At 44.3% G+C, this 26,705-nt stretch overlaps 1 protein-coding gene across 1 annotated transcript in view; it reads left to right on the top strand.

The window, feature by feature from the left end:
• The window catches only part of LOC124545957 (uncharacterized GMC-type oxidoreductase Mb1310-like), a 94,038-nt gene that overhangs the window by 45,265 nt on the left and 22,068 nt on the right, over positions 1-26,705 (top strand). Inside the window, exons 4-5 of the mRNA XM_047124920.1 lie at positions 10,862-11,025; positions 17,832-17,936. Of these exons, the coding sequence (XP_046980876.1) occupies positions 10,862-11,025; positions 17,832-17,936 (269 nt within the window). The remainder of the gene's footprint in view (positions 1-10,861; positions 11,026-17,831; positions 17,937-26,705) is intronic.

Genomic DNA, 26,705 nt, shown 5'->3' with positions numbered 1-26,705 from the left:
TTTATTTGATACGCTCCTTTCAGCTGACAACTGGCTCACGCTCTTTGCGCGTAACAACCTTAGAACCTTTCAAGAATTTAGTGTACAATCTCATAACATATACTAAGAAAGAGTACACTAGCGTATGATGACAAATACACAGAAGAGCCAAAGAAACTGGTACACCTGCACAACACCGTGCAGGGCCCCTGAGACCACACCCAAGTACCGCAACACGACGTGGCGTGGACTCGACTACTGTCTGAAGGAGTGCTGGAGGGAAGCGACACCGTGAATCCTGCAGGGATGTCCATAAATCTGTAAGAGTATGAGGGGGTGATGATCTCTTCTGAACAGCACGTTGCAAGGCGTCACGGATATGCTCAATAATGTTCACGTAGGGAGAGTTTGATGGTCAGGGACAGTGTCTTAATTCAGAAGAGTGTTCCTGTAGCAATACTGGACGCCTGGGGTATCGCACTGTCCTGCTGGAATTGCCCAAGTCTGTCGGAATGCGCAACGGACATGAATGGATGCAGGTGGTAAGACGTACGCTTACGTATGTGTCACCTATTCAGAGTTGGATCTAGATGTGCCATGAGTCCCATATCACTCCAACTTCACACGCTGTCACGTCGCGAGTCAATACGCAATAGCATTTCTTGCACTACTTTGCAGTACGGCTCGTAGCTTTGGAGCCGTTGGCGGTGACAGAAACAGCCGCTTGTATCTTAGCGTGACTCGAACGCACCTGTCGCTAGCCTAGCTGTGGAAAGCGGTACCTGTGTCAGTTCGAGCGACAGAATACTCAAGCCCTGAAGAATCTAAATAAACTGTATGAAATATTATTCAATTTAGTTAAAAGTCAATATACTGCCCTTTGTTATTAAAAAGAAGATTGTGTAAAAATCTCAGCTATCTAGCTGGCATACTTTCAGAGTTAGCGAAAATTACCTAAAACACCCCAAGCCGAGACTTGTAAGATTAAAGTCAGTTAGGATTCATAACAGTTTGTCTTTTAGTGTCATTTGGAATCATTACTGAAGTTCACAAAATGCTAGGTCAATTTGTTTGAATTTTCGTAATTAAAAACGTTAACTATTTCTCATTTTCGTAATATAAAATGCAGAAAAGATCAGTATTTATTTAATGTGTTGTTCTGTGAGCAAATGAGAGTGAGTGAGATTGTGTATGTGGGAAATACGAAGAAATTCATCATCATCTCATGTTAAACATTACGTAACTATGTCATGGGAAAGTGTTAAGAAGCAAGTTGCAATGAAAAATGTAATTTCCCCACCGTGCTGATGACGTATGCCCAAGGGTACTTGCTTTTCTAAGAAGGCAGCCAGAATAGCCATTTGCAGAGTAATAGTTTTCTAAAGTTATTTGAAGATTAGTTTTATTTTCGTTTGGTTTTGTTAAACATTATTTTTATTTGCATTATGAAGTGTCGCAAGTGCATCTGTGAATGCTGACAGGCGTACGACAGTTTTAGCGCGAGAAAGAACTCGAACGATTGTTCTGATTGTTTGGTCATTTTGTACAACCAACCAGAGGTAATCATTTCCCGCGCATTGCAAGTAGTTATAGGCCCCGGAAGGAACGGCAGTGAGGAGTCTCCAGTCAGCTATCGGACGTGCAGGTCATGCTGAACGCTTCCGTCTTTGTTGTGTGTAAAATGAAGAAATAATTAGCTTCTCGCGTCCAGACTGAGTGGCCGTAATAGCAGTTGCATTTACGGACAGGTTTGTGAAGTTTGGAAATTTTTGAATTGTTTTGTTGGAAAGAGAACCACGCGTGAACTTTCCGCCTTTGTAAAATTCCGCGTGGCATGTTTCATATTCGTCTATGGAATATGTGGCGAGCTATTCTTTATTACAAATCCACTGCAAAAGGACCGAATGTGAAACTCGTATTTTGTAGCAGAGTAATGACTGTAAATCGCGTAATAATTCAGGTCTGACTTAAGTACATTCCTGGCTGCCTTGTGTGTGTACTGGGTTGTATGGACTGTGAGCTGAGGGCACTGGTATTATTCGTTAATTAAATACGAGCTGATGGGAAGTGTTTAGTTTTGAAACAAAAGAAATAAAGGAACTCGTTGCAGAATTTTGCCATTTTTCTAAAGAGATGAAGCAGTCCCCCTCCACAGGAAATTTGTTGTAAGATATTACAGGATAGCTTGCTACTAGAGTTTACGGGGACTTTGCAAACGTAAGTATTGACGGTGTTTTACTTCAACGCTGCTTTTAACATCGTCTGAACAGTATCTACGTATGCAGAGAAACGGGCTGGTGATCTGACGCCGTAGTGAGGTTGGTGGAACTTTTGTAGTGAACAGGACGACGAGAGACAGTAATGAAACATTTACGACGAAAGAATCATCCGTAACCCGCAACGCCGCATATCATTACAGAGGCTCCACCAGCTTGCATAGTCCCTAGCTGACATGCAGGGTACCGGGTTTCATAAGGCCGTTTCCGTAGCCGTACACGTCCATCCGTTCGATACAGTTTGAAACGAGACTTGTCCGACAAGGAAACATGTTTCCAGTCATCAAAAGTCCAGTGTCGGTGTTGACCGGCCCATGCGAGGCGTAAAGCTTTGTGTCGTGCAGTCATCAAGGGTACACGAGTGGGTATTCGGCTCCGAAAGCCCATATCGAAGACGTTTAGTTGAATCGTTTGAAAGCTAACACTTGTTGATGGGAGCAATCTGCAGCAATTTGCGGAATGGTTGCAACTTCTTTCACTTTGAACGATTCTCTTCAGTCGTCGTTGGTCCCGTTCTTGCAGGATCTTTTTCCGACCGTAGCAATGTCGCAGATTGGATAGTTCACCGGATTCATGATATTCACGGTATACCCGTGAATGGTCGAACGGAAAATCCCCACTTCATCGCTATCTCGGAGATGCTGTGTCCCATCGCTCGTGCGCCGACAATAACACCACGTTCCAACTCACTTAGATCTTGACAACCTGCCACTGTAGCAGCAGTAACTGATCTAACAACTGCGCCAGACACTTGTATAGGCGTTGCCGACCGCAGCACCGTATGCTGCCTGTTTACATATCTCTGTATTTGAATACGGATACCTATATCAGTTTCCTTGGCGCTTCTGTGTAGGTATATGTAAAGATACGACATACGACATATTTTTCATGGCGAACTGACCGTGGGCAATGGTCTTAAGTGCCATGTCGAGGACGTAGTAAGAAACTTGCATTGTGCAGGAAAACAATAAGCCCCCGACAAATGTATCTGAGTTCTCCAGTGAGTGGTCTATTAAACCGAGTCTTGTTTTGAGTTAGTATATGGTAAACATGCCGTCATGGAGCTGACGACCACAGTTCATGGAATTAAAGGTATTTCAATCCTGCCGAAGGGTTGGCCAGCTGGAAGCTGAATAGGCCTTCCGACTAGATGCCCAACACCTCGGACGAGATGGGTCACCTAATTATCAGATTTGCTGCCGACTGCCCATCGCCCTGGCTCCAGCGTGCAGACACACGCGTGGGCCACCAGGTGGGAGGAGCAGCCACTGCTGACCGTACTGAGAGCGCACCACTAGTGGAGACTGCACTCGCACCGTCAGCTGAGACCGTGATGAGCCGTGTTACGCAAGCTGGTCAAGGAACAAGGCGTGCCGCTCACCGGACAAATCTTCCAACATGGTCGTGCAAGCCGCTCTTGTCTTGTACGAAAAAGACGCAAATGGAGTAACTAATGCCAAAGAATTGTATTTAATTGTGAGAAATTCTTTTCTTTCCGAGTTCAGTATCCACCAGGGCGACAGCAAGCGCCGAAATGTATCAGGATGCGATCAAGGCAAAATAAAATATCACACAGTGGGTGACCTATGGGTAACACTGGAGTGCCTTTCAGGTGTGCGTTACGCAAAAGTGGAAATAGAACTATTGAATTGTCTTCCGATTCAGAAACTGCCCACCCCGTTTGCAACTCTGTCATTCTCACTTTATGGTGCATTTATTTCGTCCATAAGAGTACTTTAGTTGAAGCACAGACATCTGAGAGATTGTTGTACTGGACATTTAAAGAAGCACAGTTATGTGATAAAAAAAATGTAATACGTCACACTAGATTAGGAACGTTTAAATGCCTACCACACTTAATACATTTATTCTTTTCACCACAGAACACATTTCTTGATAGCTACATGATCTGGTGTTGCGTATTTGAAGTGAAATATCGGGATAGTTCGGATTTCATACTAACAGATATACCTGTAATGCAGTCATAATTAACAGGTTTTTTTCTCTCGTTCGTGTATATTCCTTTAAATTATCAGGCACTCAAGTAGGAACGTCCTTGATTTGTTGGCACGCAAGTAAGCCCTAATTAAGAGGCGTGGAGGCTGCTGGTTATGAAACGTTGTTCGACATGGGCAGGATCTTTGCGAGACACAGACAAGTATTAAAAACGAAGTAATTTGTTGCATGGAACGTAACGTAACATCTGCGAACAGCAACAACACCGTACCTGCTAGGATATCGGACATCAAGTACAAGAAGATTCTGACGGTGCGCTCATATGCACAACTGAGAGATACCGCCCTTGCAATGTTCTCGCGCACCAAAATTGTTGCTGTGATAAGACGTTATGCGCCTAGTGATGTTTATATTAAAGCAATTACACACATATTGGTGACAGAATAACGCAGATGAATTTTGTGGTAAGTAAGTGTTGCGAGATGCTGACAAAACAAACTTTACGTCTAAAGCAGTGCTCGCGCACTAGCTGACAAAGTAAAGATGCGATTCCAAACTGCCTCTTCGCCGGCCAGTGTGGCCGAGCGGTTCTAGGCGCTTCAGTCTGCGACCGAGCGACCGCTACAGTCGCAGGTTCGAATCCTGCCTCGGGCACGGATGTGTGTGATGTGCTTAGGTTGGTTAGGTTTAAGTAGTTCTAAGTTCTAGGGGACTGATGACCTCAGATGTTATGTCCCATAGTGCTCAGTGCCATTTGAACCATTTGATTTGAACCAAACGGCTTCACATGATTCTGTCCAAAATATTTTCACACGGAACGAAAGCACATGTCGACAGATACGAGGGAAATTCAAGGTGTTCTCCGTCTGAAAATTTGTATTATTTTCAGGCGGAGAGGATGCGACGGATAAGGTAAATGGGCGGTGGTGCGTCGGATACAAGCTACTGGACTCCCAGGAGAGATTCAGTGATGTGATCGTAGCCGCGTTAGTCCCTTGCCGAAAACTTGACTTGGAGCCTGTAATTTTCAATCTCGATGCTACTTCTGTGTCGCATCGTGAATATGATATTGCGAGGGATAAACTAAATGGGCAGGTTAAGGTTCCCATTTTTAATACATGAATATGGTCATCTTGTACTCTATTAAATTTAGTCCACCGAATTTTTAAATTGTCAGTGCGATCAGTACATTATTATTTGTCCACAGGAGCAAAAAATCCGTCTTTCTCTTCTACATGACCATCATTTGATGTAGGTCTTTGTCGATCTTGTCTTTCGTTTGCTTAAGTTTTGATAAGGCAATGTAACGCATAGAAGCAAATCTGAAGAATACGATGACATGCACCATTGGAAGAGAATGCCCCGCTGCATTGCACCAAGTGTCCGAGCCGTTTGCAATGGCACCTGAGTGTGACGGCAGGTAGTATCCGTGTTTGTAATTTGTTGGGTTTGGCTTGAACAGCATCCTTGCACTGATTATTAACAGGCGGCGGCCGGCGGAAAGCATTGTCATATCCAAACCGTAGCGTTAAATGTGGTAAGCACGGTGCGTCGGTATCTTGGGTACCTCAGTGCGAGTTCACGTAACTTCAGCCGGCAATTAGTACGTACGCCGTTATGAACTTTTGCCACAATCACGGCAGTCGCACACGTTTGATCACGTTGTGAATATTAACTTTCAGTGGTTACACGGACACACTGCAGAAAACAAAGCGGAAGACTCCTTTAATGCCAACTAAGTCCTCTTTTATAATAATTAGGGTTGCACTCCGAAAAACGTACCATTTTACCCTAAGTAATAACTCCGTATTATCCCCTTTCTTGAAAAACTTAAAACTTGCAGTGGTTACAAAATCGCCTGAAACAAGTAACTACACGTACCCTGTTTTATACACGGTTATTGGGTGGCAAAAGCCACGAGAAGGCGATACGGTAACGTGTAGACTGGCATCGTCGGAGACTACGATTTGACCGTACATTCTCCCGGGTCGACTTCACGGTCGCACGTATCTCCTATTCCTGCGAGAGGTTCAGTCGGACACGCTGAATGATGTTCCCATGCGATTCGACGCAGAGACAAGTGAGAGCACATCTGCAGGCCACCTTTCCCGGTCGGTGGATTGGTCTCGGTGGCACTGTCTCACGGCCGCCACGATCAGCCAGTCTGCCTCCAATCGATTTTTTCCTGTGGGGGTATCTGGAGGGCCTTCTGTGCGAAACACCTGCTACATCGCCAGAGGACCTATTGTGTAGGATTGTTACGGCAGCAGGATCTCTTAGAGATACATCAACAACAGGGTATCTTCGAGGTACATCAAGTATCTTTGAGAGGATGAGCTGCTCAATGCAGCGTCGATGTGAGGCGTGTCTCGATGTATCTGGGCAAAACTTGGAGCGTCTTCTGTAGCGAGAGTCAATTTGTGGTGTGGCCCATGGCTGACTGCAACGCCATTTAGTAGCCCCGGACGGACTTTGCGACCCTTGTACTGATCCTTGTTGTAGTCCGATGTGTCATGCCAGTTTGTAATTTTTTTATTTTAATTACCTTGTATATCGTCTTTGGTTCCTTAAGCCGCTAACTTGATAACTGCTCCTTCGTGTGCAACATTTGTCTCAGCGACTAAATAAACAGCTTTTATACTGTCAGTCATATGCGTGTTGCCCGTTTTAGTTTTGAACACACTTTGTGTCCAGTAACATGTAATTTGGTTTTGGTGTGTTTATAAAATAGGTACACATTAAAACATCTTTAAACGCATTTCTAAATTAAACTCCTATTGTCAAGTTAATAAAAACAATTACAGAACTTTTTAAACAATCCACTAAGATTAAGTGTGTACTTTCCTCAAAACTATGCCGCTGTGGAATTGAATTTGGTTATATCCTAAAATCTAGGCTGTCCTATTGTGAGCATTTATGTGCATGTTTTCCTATCCCCACTAAACGTTTTCCGTTTTTACATGTATTTACGCTGTATGAAGAAGTATTGCCAACTAACGAGGTGGATCATTCTGTCACGGTATTTGTGCTTTGGTGGCAATATTCATTTGAGATTTTATCTGTTTATAGGGCGTGTAAGTTATGGTGAGGCAAAAGTAGGAGAGAAAGTGACGGAGGAGTGACTAGTAATTAATATTTAGCTTCTAGCATTACCTGTGTGCGCCCATTATCTTGGATGGCAGGCAGTGCTACATTTATCTACAAAACTCAAACATACCTTCCATCTGCCTAGTGTATGAATCTAGTAAGAAGCCCAGTTTGTATTACAGCTTTCGAAAATAAAGAAAAGGCACGCGTGTGGCACACGAACAGCCTTTCGCGTATAGCGGAAACTGACCTCAAACACGATGGGGTAGCCACGACTGTCCACCCAAAATACGAACAGGCTGTTTGGTTGGTTGATTTGGGGAGAGGGTACCGAACAGCGAGGTCATCGATCTCATCGGGAGGGATTGAGAAGGAAGTCAGCCGTGCCCTGTCAAAGGAACCATCCCGGCATTTGCCTGAAGCGATAAATCACAGAAAACCTAAATCAAGATTGCCGACGTGGATTTGAACCGCCGACGTCCCGAATGCGAGTCCAGTGTGCTAACTACTGTGCCATCTCGCTCGGTATTACGCCCAGAGTGAGTAAATCTATCGAGGTGTAGTTTGCGCTAAGTTACAGCATGTAGTATGGGGTATTTTCTGTAGTACGCAAGTAATTTTTAACGTTTATAGCTGCCGAATTGTGAAACCGACACTGCTTCTTCAAATGGAACTACAACATATACTTTATGTGATCCAAAGTATCCGGACACTCCCAAAAACATACTTTTTCATATTAGGTGACGGTGCATTGTGTTGCCACCTACTGCCGGGTACTCCATATCAGCGACCTCTGTAGTCATTAGACATCTTCAAAGAGCAGAATGGAGCGCTCCGCGGAACTCACGGGCTTCGAACGTGGTCAGTTGATTGGGTGTCACTTGCGTCATACCTCTATACGCGAGATTTCCACACTCCTAAACATCCCTAGGTCCACTGATTCCGATGTGATAGTGAAGTGGGAACGTGAAGGAAGACGTACAGCACAAAAGCGTACAGGCCGACCTGTCTCTTGAGAGAGAGAGACCGCGGACTGTTGAAGAGACATGTAATAGGCAGACATCTATGCAGACCATCACACAGGAATTCCAAACTGCATCAGCGTCCACTACAAGTACTGTGACAGTTAGGCGGGAGGTGAGGAAACTTGGATTTCACGGTCGAGCGGTTGCTCATAAGTCACAAATCACGCCGGTAAATTCCAAACGACGCCTCGCTTTGTGTAAAGAGCGTGAACATTGGACAATTGAACAGTGGAATAACGTTGCGCGGAGTGACGAATCACGATACACAATATGGCGATCCGATGGCAGGGCGTGGATATGGCGAATGCCCGGTGAACGTTATCTGCCAACGTGTGTAGTGCCAACAGTAAAATTCGGTGGCGGTGGTGTTATGGTGTGGTCGTGTTTTTCATGGAGGGTGCTTGCAGCCCTAGTTTTTATGCGTGGCACTATCACAGCACAGCCCTACATTGATGTTTTAAGTATCTTCATGCTTCCAATTGTTGAATGGTTACACAACAATAACATCCATGTAACAGACTGGCGTGCACAGAGACCTGACCTGAATCCCACAGAACACCTTAGGGATGTTTTGGAACGCCGACTTCGTGCCAGGCCTCACCGACTCACATCGATACCACTCTCCTCAGTGCAGCACTCCGTGAAGAATGAGCTGCCATTCCTCAAGAAACCTTCCAGTAGCTGACTGAACGTATGCCTGCGAGAGTGGAAGCTGTTCAAAAATCGATCAAGTGGCTCTGAGCACTATGAGACTGAACATCTGACGTCATCAGTCGCCTAGAAGTTAGGACTACTTAAACCTAACCAACCTAAGGACAGCACACACATCCATGTCCGAGGCAGGATTCGAACGTGCGACCGTAGCGGTCGCGCGGTTCCAGACTGAAGCGCCTAGAACCGCTCGGCCACAACAGGCGGCGTGGAAGCTACCATCAAGGCTAAGGGTGGGTCAACACGATGTTGAATACCAGCATTAACGATGGAGGGCGCCACAAACTTGTAAGTCATTTTCAGTGAGGTGTCCGGATACTTTTGATCACATGGTGTACCAACAATCGACGGATTCACAGCCGCTGTGGATTTCCTGAGCGAAGTTATTTTCCTGCGTAGGCTGTTTAACTTTTGTAATAACCACTTTATTCCATAATTTAGCGATTAGCTAATTTCACCACATTACAAAACTGTAATGTATGTAGCGCGAAGTTGCGTTCTATCAAAGCTATGGTTCGGTAGTTTTGGTAGAGTACATGAATGACTTAGTAAATTGTAGGATTACCGGTAGCATTGGTAGGGAGAGAAATGTAAAATAAAATGTGAAAGAGAAAAAGGGAACCGACGTGTTATCCATGTTTGTTTGTTCTCCACTTAATTAGAACCGCACATCGTTTAGTGTTAGCCCTTTAACTTCTGCATTTTTACGTAACCAAATCAATTATTTTTTATGCAAGTAGTGTTTACATGTACAAACATTAAAAATGTACGTAATTATTCTTATTTTCTACTCAATAACAAGTTATTCATCATGATCAAATGAAAGAGTTTCCTGTATGACAGGCAAGTTTCCGTAGAAGGTTATTGCACTAGCGTTTTTATCAAGGCAGGAGATGGAAGGGCATTATACGAATTGTAAAATTAGAACTGGGTTAGACAACAACTGTCATACATATGTTATCTAATAAATGCGTGTATGGTATATTCAGGTATGTTTTTGAATTCTCGTATTCTTATATTTCATTCTTATATCAGTTCTTAATTCTCCTATTCTTATATTTCATTTATATGCTTATTCTTCAGGACGACTCGGTGCATTCGCTTCGACGATATCGATCGTACAAACAATCGACACAGAGAAATTCCCAACAGTACGAGCATCACGCGAAGGCAGGTTTGCCTCTCCTCGTACGAATTTCACTCGGGAAAGAAACGTCATTGACACTGCTGCAGACTGCACGCGTTGGCAGTTATTTAACTGCTAACGTCGCATAATGGATCACTTCTCCGAAAACTGGCGCATGCAGTTGCTCATGAATCAGTATACACCACAGGAATTTCACCGAAAACAATTCTAAACCATTTTTCCATTTTTTTTAAATTCTTTGACGAGACATATACAGCTAATAAACGAAAAGAAGCAATATTACTTCAGTATACACTGGCAAACATTCGTGTTTTAATCTTCTACGGACTTGGTTAGATGAATGAACGGCAGAAATAAAAGTAATAATCAGGCATCGAACAATGGACGCGAAACTGTAAAGCCGCGACTCTAGCCACTGTGCAGCAGCTTCGGCTGACTGTATATTCCGTAAAGGGCACAGAAATTACCTCGAAAACTTTGACGGTCGTTTTCTGGAAAACAGTCGATTATCTGTAGATACGCCGGGACAAGTGTTTGCTTATGTTGACCCCTCTTCCACTGAGAGGGTTACGGCACTTGACTTGTCTTCGTTAGAGTCTGCTCCCTAGTTCCGCAGCCTGCACCTTGCCTCGCCTGCTGCTGACCCCCTGGTCTCTCTGCCCCTCTGCTACTGTGCGCAGCGGCGGACGCTGAGTTCAGAGGCACGTCGGGCCCCGTCTCCGTGGAGCGGCCGTCCTTCCGCACGCCGCTGGCCACGGCGTGGGTGTCGGCCGCTCAGGAGCAGCTGCGGCTGCCGCTGGCCGACTACAACGCCGAGGACCAGGCCGCCGTCAGCTTCCTGCAGGTACACACGTCTCGTCTGGCACAGCGTTCTGAGGTGTGGGGTTGATCTGTCATTCTGAGCAACGGCTTAATCTGAGATGTACCCTTTACCCTGTGGCTCCTGCAAGATGCAATTTCCACCCCCACACTACTACAGAAGTCAGACAGACGCTCCTAACGTTCTAAAGAGAAATGCCTGAAAAACTTCCAGCAATAAATATCTTCCGGAGTCGTCCGCTGTAAGGAAATGACACAAAAATTCACAAAATTTCTTTACGTAACTAGTGGGATACTTGGGTACTGGAGTAGTGCTAGTTAGTGTAAGAAAAACATGAAACTAACGAAAGTTATTATTTATTTTGCAAAAATTCTGAGAAATCACAATGGGACTTTTAGTTACAAATTGAACAACTTATATCCTGAAACTTCCTGGCAGATTAAAACTGTGTGCCCGACCGAGACTCGAACTCGGGACCTTTGCCTTTCGCGGGCAAGTGCTCTACCAACTGAGCTACCGAAGCACGACTCACGCCCGGTACTCACAGCTTTACTTCTGCCAGTACCTCGTCTCCTACCTTCCAAACTTTACAGAAGCTCTCCTGCGAACCTTGCAGAACTAGCACTCCTGAAAGAAAGGATATTGCGGAGACATGGCTTAGCCACAGCCTGGGGGATGTTTCCAGTTTATATCCTGGTTCTTTTCGGAATGTGAAGTTACCTCTCAAGGTTAGGATTCGCTAATGAAATTTCTATAGAAAGTTTAAGATGGTTGTTGACTTGGCAGAATGGCTGAGAGGCGCACCTACTCAAATTGAATAATTATCCTTTAGAATGTTGCTAGGTACGGTCGAGGATGTCGCGTGAGAAATGCAGTGAAGTGTACTGTTGTGGAGGAAATATGGGGCTCACAAGATCTGTAGCGCACAATACCGTAAGCTGCGATGACTGCTGTCTGCGCCGCTCGCTGCTGACAAATAAGATACCTCTCGTTCTATCTGGATTGACCTTCGCCGATCAAACTGTCCCTGTGCCTTGATGAAGTCAAGGATTCCTATTCGCCCCTAGTCTATGGGTATGGTACACCGGTCAGAGAACCAGTCCACCGCGATGCCACTCAAAATTCGCTCGCAGGCGTTTAACTATAACTCTGTCCATTTACACCACACAATAAGTGTGTCGGCCAACACAGTGAACAACGCTTAATCGCAAGGACTCAATATAGAGAGTCGCCCTTCGATTCGCTCTCGACGGAGCTGCTCTCCCAGTGAAGTACTGAGGAGAGACTTGTTCCTCGCTCCAAGAGCGACAGCGGAAAGGCGCCTCTGCACGCCAGACATGAAGGGGTATATCTTTGGGTCTCTTCCATTAATCCTTCAGCTCAACGTGTCAGAAATATCGTCTTCCAATCAGCATTGCGCTTCTAAAACGGGAGAATGACGTTTCGTTTAAGGCGACCAATCCGGAAACCTGTAGCATTGGCGTTTGGCGTTTGCTGTCTCCCTGTGAAAATCTCAAACTGTGTGCTATTTTTGTAAAGAATGCATAGGCTGGCCGCTCCCACACAATGTAGCGGAATTTGCTTTTAAGCTGAACAGAGGGTTGTTCCCCCCTTTCACTTGGGCCCACGCTGCCCGCTACACAGGCGGTCGTGCGCCAACGTAGATAGGCTGAGTCGTCCTCTGAAGGGACCGGCCCCCCAGCATGCGGTTTGCATCTCCCGAACTAAAAGCCCCTGCGACCGTCGTGTCTTGAATGTGTGTGTGTGTGTGTGTGTGTGTGTGTGTGTGTGTGTGTGTGTGTACGCCAGCCTCGAGTATTTCAATCTCGGTGCGCATTTGCGATTTATTAGTTATTTTCATATCGTTTACATGAATTCATACAACATTGACTTTATCTTATCGAGTTTGGGTTCGAATGACGCGTCTTGATGTGCGGAATATGATTGTGAGGGCGGAATATGTAAGCAATGAAAGTCAGGAGACCACGACGTCTTACAGCGTCTACAGGTGCGCGCCACGCATACAACTTCTGGAGGTGCTTACAACTTTCCCGTACGCAATCCTGACCCATTACTATCAGATAAACATTAAAACATCGCACGTGTCGCTAAATTGTGACCAAATCTTTATTTAATTATCCAGATGTCACTGTTCTCGACGTTGCTCAGGATGGGGGAGGGTGTGTGTGTGTGTGTGTGTGTGTGTGTGTGTGTGTATATCCGATTACAAACCCAGACGACTTGGCGTTGCATCCCCAGTCGGTCCTACGACTATTTCCCGCCACTTACACTTCCAACTTTGGCTGTGACTGGCTGCGGAAGTTACTCAGTGGGGAAAACAGCACATTATCTCCAATAGAACCACGCCGACTAAAGCAGCGCTCTGTCCAAATCGGTCTTCAGGCAGACGATAGTTTTACCTCAAGATGAACAAATATCTGCGTTTAAGTTAAGCGTGTTTATTTCCCTAATACCGATGCTACAAGCAATGGCAGCTCAGTATAGCTGCCAAGTTCGTTAGCCGCACTGAAATGTGGCTATCGAACAGAGTAATATGTTTTGGAAAATTTAAAATTTCTTTACAAAAGTATTTTTAAATCACACTCACATAAGAAGATTAAAATATGATGACTAAGTAATTTCGGTTGCTAGTAACAATCGTCTTCAGATCCGTAAAGAAGGAAAATACAGATAATCGCCTTAGAAAAACCTCTTTATAAAGTAATCTTCAAAGTAGAAATCTTTAAAGTAGAAATCTTTGAAGAAAGCACAAAATATGAAGCTGAAAGCTAATAATCTGGAAGGAACGGCAATACATAACAACGTAGGTAAAAAAGCCGCGCATAAAAATTTATGTCTACGCGCATGACACTCGACTACAGTGTCACACCGTTTTTACTACGAAAGATGGTTTGATAGCCAAGTCATGACGTTCCCTTCAGTCATTTTAAAATTTTGAAAGGCGCTGCAGTCATGGACTGTGCGGCTGGTCCCGGCGGAGGTTCGAGTCCTCCCTCGGGCATGGGTGTGTGTGTGTGTGTGTGTGTGTGTGTGTGTGTGTGTGTGTGTTTGTCCTTAGGATAATTTAGATTAAGTAGTGTGTAAGCTTAGGGACTGATGACCTTAGCAGTTAAGTCCCGTAAGATTTCACACACATTTTGAACAAAATTTTGAAGATTATCCGGTGTGGACAAAATTACGATAAGCCATTTGCTGTTTTGTGTAGTCCAGCCAGGCTGACCTCTGCTGCTGTTGTTGTTGTTGTTGTTATTAGAATTACATTTCCTATTCATGTTGCCTTCTCCACAAGTGCACCCCCCTGTTCGATGTTTATTACTGGTATATCAGTTAGCGTTTAACCTGCACACAATATGACCATGGCACGTTGTACTAAAAGCATTAAACTTTTTGTCAGTGTAACTCTGTACAGTCAATTCTGATCACGTTCACATAATTTTTTATATACGTCTCTTTATCTTTGTATTCTGTGTTTTCTTGAAAAATTATACTTTTAATATCACTTTATAATGATGTTTCTTCGTAATGCGATTTTCGGCATTTTGCTTCTTCAGAGATCTGAAAATTGCTGTGACGAATCTATGGACATGGTAGCGCGTCATACTGTATCCAACTACTGCTGCAGAAACACCAACGATTCGGCCACGGTTACAGCGCAATTCTTTTTGTTATGTTATTAGTGTTAAGCAGTTATTTCAGCTTGATGCACCTATAACTTCTGGGAATCAGAAATGGAATGGTGCAGCTCCTATCTTCACTAATAGTCTAGATACAATTATTATTGAAGGGATAAATCCTCTTCCTCATCCCATTAGGTATTTTATTTGAATCAGCAGAATTGAAAATAATAATAATGTCGACACCCAGAAGAAGGCTGCTGCAACCATGGCCAGAACGTTGGTTTTTCTCCACCAGTAGTTTTATACGATATCACGCGGTACCATACCCACTTTCATGTCGAATGGATCTGGCCGCGGAGCCTACGCGATCATACGAAACTAGTCAGCCATGAAATTTTAATCTTCTTACGTAAATGCGATCTGGGTATTAAAAACTTTTGTAAAGCAAATTAAAGTTCAACAAACTACATAAAGATCGCTTTCTACATTCCTAATGTCAGGCGTCACCAAGAGTAGTTTGTTTGCAAGACAATCGACTTTCATGTCTGAACTCAATAACTGCTTACGAAATTTTATCTCCTTCTCAAAATGCCCAGTGAACCGCTTCCTAATTAAACAACGATGTAGGTAAAGCAACAACAACAGTAACAATAATAATAATATCATTATTATCAAAAGGATCAATAATTAGGATTTGCCGTCGTATCGACGAAAGTAATTCGAGATAGAACACAAACTGGGATAGAACAAGCACTGGAGAGCGGAATCTACCGTGTTCTTATGAATGTAATGATCGCCGCATAGGCCTTAACTGATACAGTGGAACCACTGAAAACCTAAAAATGGATGAACCGGCAGGAATCGGAATTCTCGGCTTCCCGAATGGCAGCCCAAGTCTTCTCCAGTGTGGCATCTCGCTTGTTTTTATTCTTTCTTATAATCATTTTTTTTTATTTTTGTACCACAATATGTGACAAAATACGATAAAGCACTTTACCTACAATCAAAAGTGTAGTAAATGTATATCTTCCGACATAACCCACGCGAAATAATTAATAACAGCACTTTCGAATGAATGTGTACAGCGTGATATTGTTTTGTAACTGCTACTGCCAATACAGTGGCAATAGTAATTTACGAAATTTTCATCCAAAAGCATTTTTCAGTGTCCAGAACAAAATAGCGAACGGTCAGCGGAAACATAACTTTTTTTACGACACGCTCTACCACGTTTAAATGTTGTCCCTATCACAATGCTTGGAAAGATGGATTTAGTTCTTTGGTCGACTACCACTTTGTCTACAGACAATGAGTAAAAGTTTTATCGAAGTGCGGAACTGGAAAACGGACAGAGACTGAGTAAATTTATTTGTGAGTTCATAATGAACAGCGTTATCTGTTATAGTCACATTAGCATTTTTCATCCGACATTGAAGTCACCTGTCCCGGAACCCTCACGGCCTCCAGAGGAGTTTCTGCGCCATGTCTGCTCGCTTCCCACGGTTGGCAGTACCTGGTCATTCGCGATACGCGTCTGCCAGTACCTTCTCATGCCAGCACTCTTCATGTAAACCCAACCGCTTCAGTTAGTTATACGAGTAAGTGGTGTCTGTTCTTTCGAACGACTCAGGGAAACTAATAGTTTGAAGTAGGGTCGGTCCACAGGCTTCGTAAAATTATTTAACATAAATGTTTGCGTTACAGCAGCCAATTTAATGTTTATTTACTGGACTCATATAGCCGCTGATGCTTGGGCTAGGGGCTATATTTAGGCCAATGTCTATATTCATATTTGAGACTTCTGCCTAATGATGAGTGGTAATACTGGAAATTTCAGCAAAAATAAATAAAAAATAAGTTATTTTAAAGCCGTAACAGGAAAGAACCATGTTTAATAATGTAAACTTAAGACACCGCTTCTACGACAGCCAGAATAAATGAAGGAAGGTGAAAGGAAAAGGGACAACGCAGCGTCAAATTATCCCTCGCGAGTAGCTAGAGATGGGCGTGCTTACGTATTGTTGAATTTCCCCTTCTACATTTGCAGCATGCTTTAAGGAGAGAATCAGATACCTCTTCGTAGGCATCGACTCTTACATTCTGCGGAGGATACTGAGGCGACAAAAGTCGTGCAAGAGCGATATACACGCAGACAGATGGCGGTATTATCGCGTACGCAAGGTGTAAAAGAGAGGTACACTGGAATTCAGTATTCCGAGATCCATAGCGTCAAGAGAGCGCCGAGATTTCAGGCATTACCTCCCACCACGGGCAAAGCAATGGACGACAGCTTTCACTTAACGACCGGGAGCAGCGGAGATTGGGTAGAGTTGTCAGTGCTGACAGACAAGCAACACTGCGCGGAATAACAGCAGCAATCAATGAGAGGATATACGACGAACGTATCGTGTCCTGGGTTCGTGACCATAGCAGTTGGTCCTAGACACTGGAAGACTGCGGCCTGGTCAGATGAGTCTCTGTTCCAGTTCGTAACAGCTGAAGGTGAGGTTCGAGTGTGACGCATGCATGTACGCAAGTTGTCTACAAGACACCGTACAGGCCGGTCTCATTAATGGTGTGGGCTGTGTTTAAATGGAATGAAGTGGATCCTGGTCGTGTTCGGCTACTTGGAGACCACTTACAGCCATTCATGATTTTCCCAGACAACGACGGAATTTTTTTATGGATGGCAATGCGCCATGTCACGGGGCGACAACGCTTCGCCAATGGCTTGAAGAACTTTTTGAACAACTGGAGCCAATGATTTGGCCATCCAGATCGCCCTACGTGAATCCCATCGAACATTTATGGGACGTAGTCGAGAGGTCGGTTCGCGCACAAACCCTCGTACTGGCAACACTTCCGCAGTTACGGACGGCTATAGAGGCAGCACGGCTGAATATTTCTGCAGGGGACGTCCAACCACTTTCGGAATCCACGCCGTGTCGAGACAGGGCGGGACTTTTGCACGGACGTAGCGTAACACACGTGACAGTTAAGACACTGCACAATAGTTTCATTAATATAAGCGGCCGGCAGGAGGGTGGGTGGTGAGGTGTGAACACAATCTTCCCTGTACTATGCTAGTCCACTTGTTATTTATCTACATTTGCCGCTCTTTTACTCATCTCTCTGACAAGTGACCACGAGTTCCAGCGCCGCTCCGTCACTCATCACCTGTCACGTGTGCAGGGCACCACCCGCGACGGCACCAGGTGCAGCACGTCCAGGGCCTACCTGCTGCCGGCCAGGCACCGCCCTAACCTGCACGTCAGCAAGCGCTCCCTCGTCACCAAGGTAAGCCGCACACTCACACCAGCCTCCCTCCTGTCTCATTACACTCACCTTTCGGGTACAGCGTCATTGCAGTACCTGCAAGTTGCCCCGCCCTGTTGGCCGTGCGGTCTAACGCACGGCTTTCCGAGCGGGAAGGGGCTCCTGGTCCCCGGCACGAACCCGCCCGGCCGGTGAACCGGCCAGTCTGTGGATGGTTTTTTGGCGGTTTTCCGTCTGCCTCGGCGAATGCGGTATGGTTCCTCTTATTCCGCCTCAGTTAAACTATGTAGGCGATTGCTGCGCAAACAAGTTCTCCACGTACACGTACACCACCGTTACTCTACCGCACAAACATAGGGGTTACACTGGTCTCGTGTGAGACGTTCCCTGAGGGGTCCACCGGGGGCCGAACCGCACAATAACCCTGGGTTCGGTGTGGGGCGGCGGAGGGGTGAAGTGGACTGCGGTAGTCGTCGTGGGGTTGTGGACCACTGCGGCTGCGGCGGGGACGGAGCCTCTCCGTCGTTTCTAGGTCCCCGGTTAACATACAATACGATACAATACCTGCAACTTACAGACTGGTGTCTCTGTAGAACACACCAGGTAACATACACAGTTGGTTTTGTCATTTACCTTACGAAGTCGTTGTAAACAAAAAAAGATAAAAAACTGAGGGCCCACCGAAAAAAGCACGCTTTTAAGGAACATTGAGTGCAATTTCTGTAAAAATTGATATTTGGCTAGTATATCATTAATACAGTGTGTAACGCAGCAACTTATTACGAGATAACATTCGTTGCAGTAAGGCACACAGCCGTTTAGTACAGTGGCTGCAGGATGTCTTTTTTTTTTTTTTTTTTGTCGCTTTGTTCACAGCACAGCTGACGCTGCCTGTCGGGAGAACTGCATAGCGTAACATTCAGTCGATACGAAGATTGATACCCTCTACGAATCTAGATAATCCATATTAGGTATTATCCGATTTTGTTCAAATCTGGTACACAGCCTTTTGCTATTGATGGAATGATGCTGTCGAAATTTCAGATTTTTATTTATTATATTTCTGGAGATAAAGAGAATTACCTAAAAGTCCTAAAACCTACGCTAGTTTTTTTTTTTTTTTTTTTTTTTAACCAAGTTAGGAACAACATCAGATTGACTTTCATTATCATTTGAAGTCATTCCAAAGATATCAGTGCGTGAAGTCCACAGCTCGTGGTCTTGCGGTAGCCTTCTCGCTTCTCGCGCATGGGGTCCCGGGTTCGATTCCCGGTGGGGTCAGGGATTTTCTCTGCCTCGTGATGACTGGGTGTTGTCTATTTCATCATCATTGACTCGCAAGTCGCTGAAGTGGCGTCAACTAAAAAAGACTTGCAACACGGCGGCCGAACTTCCCTTCATGCGGCCTCCCGGCCAACAATGCCATACGATCATTTCATTTTTTTTAGTGCATAAAAACCAATTAATTACAATTTTCTTTCTAAAACTTTAGTCACAGTGCATTACATAATACAAAAAAATCGGTCAAAATTATTATCTGATTATATTTTGCCACGTGAGTGCGTGATAATGATTATGTGGGACATACATTAAAATTTAATATTTCATTTTACGTAAAACCTTGTACTAACGAACCGTGGGAAATTTATGTTGCAACCACTACTCAGGTGACGTATGTCGGTGTGTGCTTGCTTTTGTATAAAAGCAGCCAGAATGGAAGTTAGAACCGGAATAAGTATATTTATCAATTTGAAGAATATTTCGCACTTGGTTTATTTTGATTAAACATAATACAGGAATTTGAAGTTCTGCTGACATTAATTACAGTCAAATTAGTCACTGGATAAGGCAAGATTTGGCGCGAGAATGATCTGGTAGGAACGTTCTGATTAGTCGTTTGGAACAACAGCCAATCAGAATTCAGCTGTTCCCGCCCGAAAAGAGGAGAGTACGTCGAGAGGAGTCGCTTGCTAGCCGGTCTACGAACAACACGATGCTAGATCGCTCCTTAAAAAATAGTCTGTAAGGTCAGGAAATAGTGAGCTAACTTCGGTTCGAACATATCGTGACTGAAGCGACTGGAGTTACGAACATTTTAAAGAAAGTGTGGTGTTTCTAAGTTAAATAGTTTGAGAGAGATGAGCGTGTGAACTTTCTGATCGTAGTAACATCTCCGCAAGGCGTGTTTCGTGCTCTGTAGGGAATAGTTTGGAGAGCACCTCTTACGAAGAAGACCACTGAAACGAGCGAAATTTTAACTCGCGAATAGTTGTGGGTCTGTGACTGGTAGAAGGTGAAAATTAGTCGGGTCGGACTAACTAAAATTCTGGCTGCTTTTCGAATGAATATTTGTTATAAAAGCAGTGAACTTTGGATGATAACGTTTTATCATATTAAATACGGACTTGATAGCCATTTCATGTGTTTCAATATGAATAAGAAGCAGAGTTAATGTAATTTTCAACGCTTTTGTGCATGCAGACTGGAGATCCAGAACGCCCAGTTTTTTAATCATGAACTTTCAGGAACTGATTTTCAACTCGAGTTACTCGGCCTCTGTGTGGCAGGTATTAGGTAGTGGTTTCATCCACGCTGCTTTACACTGCCTAGCACGCATCTGCTAGCACAGAGTGAAGGGACATTGAACAAGTATCTTATCGAGGTAGGTGGACTGAACGATAGCGTCAACAAAAACGCGGACGACCGACTCCGCCCCGCCGCAGGTGCACCAAATGTCATATTTGTTCCTTCCTCTTCGCCTCATCCGTTTCTTTCCTTTTCTTTTTTCTCCTTCCTTCCTTCAACAGATCACCTGATCACCGATGTGGAAGAAAGAAAAAAATGAGCAACAGTGAAGCACTCTTCTACACAGTCACTAAATAATAACGTTACTTCTTTAGGGTGTAAGCGTTGCTTTCTCATGTGCCTTTTTTCCCGTATTTGAAAATACTTGTTACCTTCCACTTATAAACCAGATGAAGCAATGCTTTTCGAACGTTTGTACTTGTCTTTCAGTTTTCCTCATAGACGGATAACGACAGAGATTGCGTTGTTATCACACTATGTCGTCTTAAAGACGCACTCTCTCTACGTTGTTTTTCGCACAATACCCTTTCGGTTTATTAGCAAGATAACATTAAAATGCAAAAGCTTTTGTTTTTTGGGGCGGGGGTGGGGGGGAGGGGGGGGGGCCACGGGAAAATACGGAAGTAACAGATGTCACCTCCCACAAAACAAATAAACCTTTAAAATATGCGTTATGTTTACATAAATAGCATTCGTACTAACGACGCAGGGAGGCTTCATTAACAGCATTATTAATTAAATCGCATCCATTTCCCACCCTCCACCTCCACCGAAAAAAGGAATTGTATATTCGAATCTTAGACCGCATCTGTCAGAAGCCTAACTCGAGCGCGTCAAAGCAAGAATGTTTGCAGTCTCTTTATTGCAGTGAGACTGCTGAAATTAACTACAATCAAACAATACAAAAAAAAAATCAACAGTCGCTACCGCGATAGCTCTCTGAAAGACATGGATGTTTTCAATTAGCCAATACCAAATTCCTCTAGCATGGACATCCGACAGGTGGACACTAGAGTCCGAGGCTCTCCTGCGGGGTATGTTTACTTAATAGGACCACAGGGTGGGGGGCGGGAGGGGTAAAGAATCGGGATAATGGATTATCATGACGCAACTGGTACACATCAGTTCGATTCGCTAATACAATGATATGTCCTCCATTAAATTGCGGATCCATCATTTCTGACCGGTTTTTGCCGATATCGTTTCATGTCATTTGTTTTTCACTGACTTCACCTCCCATGAATCCAACCACTTCGTTTCAATGAATTTAATTAATATTTACCTCTTGCAGTAGGGTGAACCGCGATCCACCAAATCCGTTTCGCCAGTGCTGCTACTCCGTGAGAGAATCTATGGAACTAGGGAAAACATCTGTGCTTATAAACGTTTGAGGCAAATCTGGAAACGTGCTGAAACGGACTAAGTTAAACACAAATGCTCGCAAAAAGCAGGAAATCCGGGTTCGAATCCACATTTGGTATAAACTTTCAATTATATAGCCGCTGTGTCGATGGACACCGACAAGCTAAAAAATTACAACAACTGCTCGCCGCCAACTGGATTCCGTTTGGTGGCGTTCCGACCGCGTAACGTGGTAACTTAAAGTACGTAAGCGGAGCAGACATGGAGGCAGGATCGCTCTAGCGAAGACATACGTTGCAAATGGGGAAATCTATTCAGACAAACTACTTTGACAAAGGGAAAATTATTATTAGGCAGGGGCTGTGAATGAGTATCTCGAAAACGGCGAAGCTGGTCGGATGTTCGCGTGCTACTGTCGTAAGCAACTACGGAAAGAGGTAAAAGAACAGAGAAACTACCACTAGAAGCTAAGTGGTTGGACGTCCACGGCTCTTCACAGAACGTGGTGTTTGGAGACTTGCCTGTTCTGTAAAGTAAGATAATGGTCATTTGTGGCATCTCTGCCGAAAGATGATGATGATGATGACTGGATTGTGGGGCCTTCAGCTGCGCGGTTATCAGTGCCCGCACAAATTCCCAACGCTGCTCAGTCCAATGTCGCCACTTTACCTTCAGCCAAAAGAGCACAATGCTGGTGCACGCACAACTGTTTCGCAGCACACAGTTCGTTGTACACCCCTACACGTTCACATCTTCAGCCAACGACATCGTCAGTTACGACTGTAGTGGGCACGGGACCATCGGAGTTCGACGCTCGATGAATGAAAACGTCTCGAAATGGTTCAAATGGTTCTGAGCACTACGGGACTTAACATCTGAGGTCATTATCAGCCCTAGAACTCAGAACTACTTAAACCTAACTAACCTAAGGACATCGCACACGTCCATGCCCGAGGCAGGATTCGAACCTGCGACCGTAGCGGTCGCGCGGTTCCAGACTGAAGCGCCTAAGACCCTCTCGGCCACAGCGGCCGGCTAAAACGTGCCGGCTCTTCCGGTGAACCAGGTCGCTGGTCGTCGTCTCAGACGCAGTCAGTCACTGAGGTGAACGGCGGCTCGAAACGTGAGCGCGCCACGGACGAAGGCTGCTGGGAGCAGTGTGTGTTATGGGAGACATTCTCCTTCGCTTGCACGGAACCTGTGGTAGTAATTGAAGACACGCTGACATGCTTGATGTCAGTCATCCTTCAGCAGTATAACTGTCGGTGTCTCGGAGCAAGGGCAGTGCTACAGTGGTTTCAGGAGCATTATAGTGAACTCACGTTCACGTCTCGGGGACCATGCTGACCTGATTCAAATCCTATGGAAGCCATCTGGGTCGCTATCGGCCATCATCACCGCATACGCAAATCGGCGGCCCGATATTTACATGATTTACAGACCTGTCCGTAGACATCTAATGCCACATACCTTCACAACCATACCAACAATAGACTGTCGGGTAAATGATACGCAGGATCAGTGACGTATTTCGTTGCAAAGAAGCAGGTGGTCATAAATGTTTTGGCTCATCAGTGTATCTTAGATCTGCTGTCGCGTCGTACCCCGCAGACCTCTGACGAGGATTAACTGAGTGCCCCGGATCATCCGGTACCTCGAGCCTCTGCGTCAAGTGTCATGACAGCAGGAGTTACGGGTAAAGTTAGTTTGATGAATTTAATGTTGAGGAGAGAAGAATTCAACTTACTGGTGGAGAGACGGGATTACTAAGGACTATTTTTGTCTCTAGTAAGATGATCACTGTAACTAATGTGATTGTCAAGGTAACACACTGACCCTACTATGGTCCGAGACTCCACACACAAAACCATCATCATCAATAAGCTATCGTCCAGTCTCATACGCAACATGAATGCACGTTATAGGTGTGAAAAACTTGGGGTTTTAGCACCCCGTCGACAATAAGGTCCTTAAAGATAGCGCACAAACTCGTTTCGAGAGGGGTGTACTTTGCATATTAACTACCCCGACATTTGCCTCTGACGATTAACAGAAAACCTAAAGCCGGACGGATGTTTCAACCACAGCGCCGTCTCCTTCCGTACGAGTTTTCAGTTAAGTGAAGAGAGCAAGAGCTGGCATTCCGAACAAAGTACCTATGTAATGTGGTCTGCCGAGTCGATTTCTAGAGTGTCCACGTATTACAGCGTGTGTTTACAGAGAACACCGGCAGAAGATCACACTTAAGACTTTCTTCTCACTACTGTGGCTTGTGACTCAGCTTCTGTCTCAGTTTGGGCTGTAGCAAGATGGTCTTCAGTGGGTTCTGCGTTACACTGCCTGATAAGAACTATGAAAGCAATTTTGGCTACCATGGCCGTTCATTGGTACAGGTATTATTGTCAGCAGTGGGGACAAACTTTGAATATAACGCCCCCACTCACACACCTGGAGAATTTTTAAGTTTGATGTAGTAAGCAAGAAGACAATGTAACACGCCTCCCATGACTTCCACAACAACCACATCTGAAACTCCCGACCTACTGTGGCCTAAATTAAAACAAAGATTATTTCAGCCTAATTACAATCCTCTGCCACCTCTCTATAAACTGGAAGTCGTGTCATGCGAGAACTCCTCTTACTCAGGAGGTAGACAGTCTCTCGTGCAATTCATCGTGTCTTCTAGGTATCTGCAGTCATGAAAACATGCGAAACAAATGGAAAGGAAACGGGATGGGAAAGAGAAAGCAAATAATGACCTCCAGTCGCACAGGGCATTTTGGCTATGCAACGGACACAGCTGATAATTTGTGCCGGACCGGTAATCGATCCCAGATGTTCGGTCTCTCTAGAACGGTTACCTTAACCGCCCCAGCTATCCGGAAAGACTTCCCACAAGTCGCACCGCACCGACCACCGCCCATGAACCCACTACTCACAGATTTCGGAACTCCTATAGGAGTTCGGATGTTGGTTGCGCATCCCGCCCCTGGCATGCACTGTCTCCCTCACTGTTTTCCTGGCACTGTTCTGTCACTGTCAACTGCGTTCCGCTGCCACCGTGTCCCCCTCTTTCTCAGACACTGCCGTTGTCTCCTTCGTTTTCTATTATGTAACCATTGTGTGCTATGTTCCAATATTTATTACTTTTTCCGTCTCTCTGCGAATGTTGCTGTCTTCCTTATCTCTCAGCATGCCAATTTTTTGTGAAAATTTTCAAATATACTGAGAAAGGTAGAATGAAGCAGTTGGTGCCCCACTTTTCAGTCAGAGTCTTTTAAGCGGCACATTCACATTTTTTATGCTCTGATAGGAGAATTTTTTCGCTGGTCGCCTTTTCCCTGCTGCAACAGGACAGGTGACTCATATGAGAAGAACTTTATTGGTCCTTAAAATAACATAGTTTACTTGCGTAAAAGTAAAATAACACAAACTAATTTTTCACACCTACCCGATTTTACGAACACAAAAAATTTTGTATGTGCTTCGGTACTACAAGTAGAGGTCCACAGAGCCCTTGTGATGATAACGGAGACACTTTACGTCATATTTCTCAATGCTACGCGATTTTATAAACTACGTTTTCGCCTTACATTGGTCTTTACGTGCCTATTTGACGTATACAAGTAAGATAATTTTGAAACACTGTATCTTCGAAACGATAAAGACATTAAGAACATTTTAAAGGACCTTTCAGATCGGATTCTTAGAATAATAATAATAAAACCCGAGGAGGCCCGGGAAATGAATAGGCCTCCGGTATGTTCTGCCAGTCGTAAAAGGCGACGAAAAGAACAAACCCAAACCACTAATAGGGCTAACCCCCCTTCTAGTGTGATTATTTGGTTCAGGACAGAACTAATGAAGCCTCGGACAAGCGCAGTCATGGTCGGGGACGACGCTTGAACCCTATGCCCGTCCACAATGGTAACGACACTGCTAGCCACACGGAAAATGATTTAAATCCAAATAGAGGTGTTTTGCAGGATATGCTTCCTGCAACCACTCTACAAGGAAAAGAGATGGTCAGATGAAGTCAACCGACACCTCATGTTCTGTTATTACCAAGCAACAAATTTAGGTACCAACACAACTGGATAAAGATCACAAGTACACACAACATTTATTACCAGATACCCAGAATTAAAATTTTTAACAGAACAACGACTAGCTGATCAGATCCGTGTAATAATAAAAAATAACGGGATACCCCAGTCAGAATTAGAAAACATCAAACAACAAGTACAACAAATACTAGAACAAAATAATGTGCAATCAAATACAGTAATGCACTCAAACATCCCAGAGCAAACAGAAAAAGAACAACACACATCAATTAAACAATCAGAGGAAAACAAGCACAAATAGAACGCAAAGTGACACACGAGTTAGATATAGAAGAAAAATTTCAGTTGACATATATAGAATACAAACACACAAATACAGACATTAGACCATTCTTGCATAGACCACCAAATAACCCACAAGTCGAAAAAACAATAACTATCAACACAATCATACACAACAAAATAAATGAAAATACAACTATGGAAGAGTTACAACTACTGATTTATATAGGAGCACTCACTACACTAAATAGACACGCTAGGCAGAGATCAGAACCAACCAAGACACAGAAGAAACCCACAAAACCAGCATTGCAACACAGGCTACAGATCAGAATAGAAAAACTGAGAAGAGACATCGGACAGCTAACACAATTTATAAGAAATGAAATATCAGACAAAAAACGAAAAAGGTTAGGTAAAATCTCACAACAAGAAATGATAGAGCAATTAGATGAAAAGAAGCAGAAATTACAAGCATTGGCCAAACGACTTA

The sequence above is a fragment of the Schistocerca americana genome, chromosome 8, assembly GCF_021461395.2.
Source record: "Schistocerca americana isolate TAMUIC-IGC-003095 chromosome 8, iqSchAmer2.1, whole genome shotgun sequence".
NCBI classification, from domain to species: Eukaryota; Metazoa; Arthropoda; class Insecta; order Orthoptera; family Acrididae; genus Schistocerca; species Schistocerca americana.
Note: the sequence above shows the minus strand (reverse complement) of the source record. Positions and strands in the feature narration are given on the sequence as shown.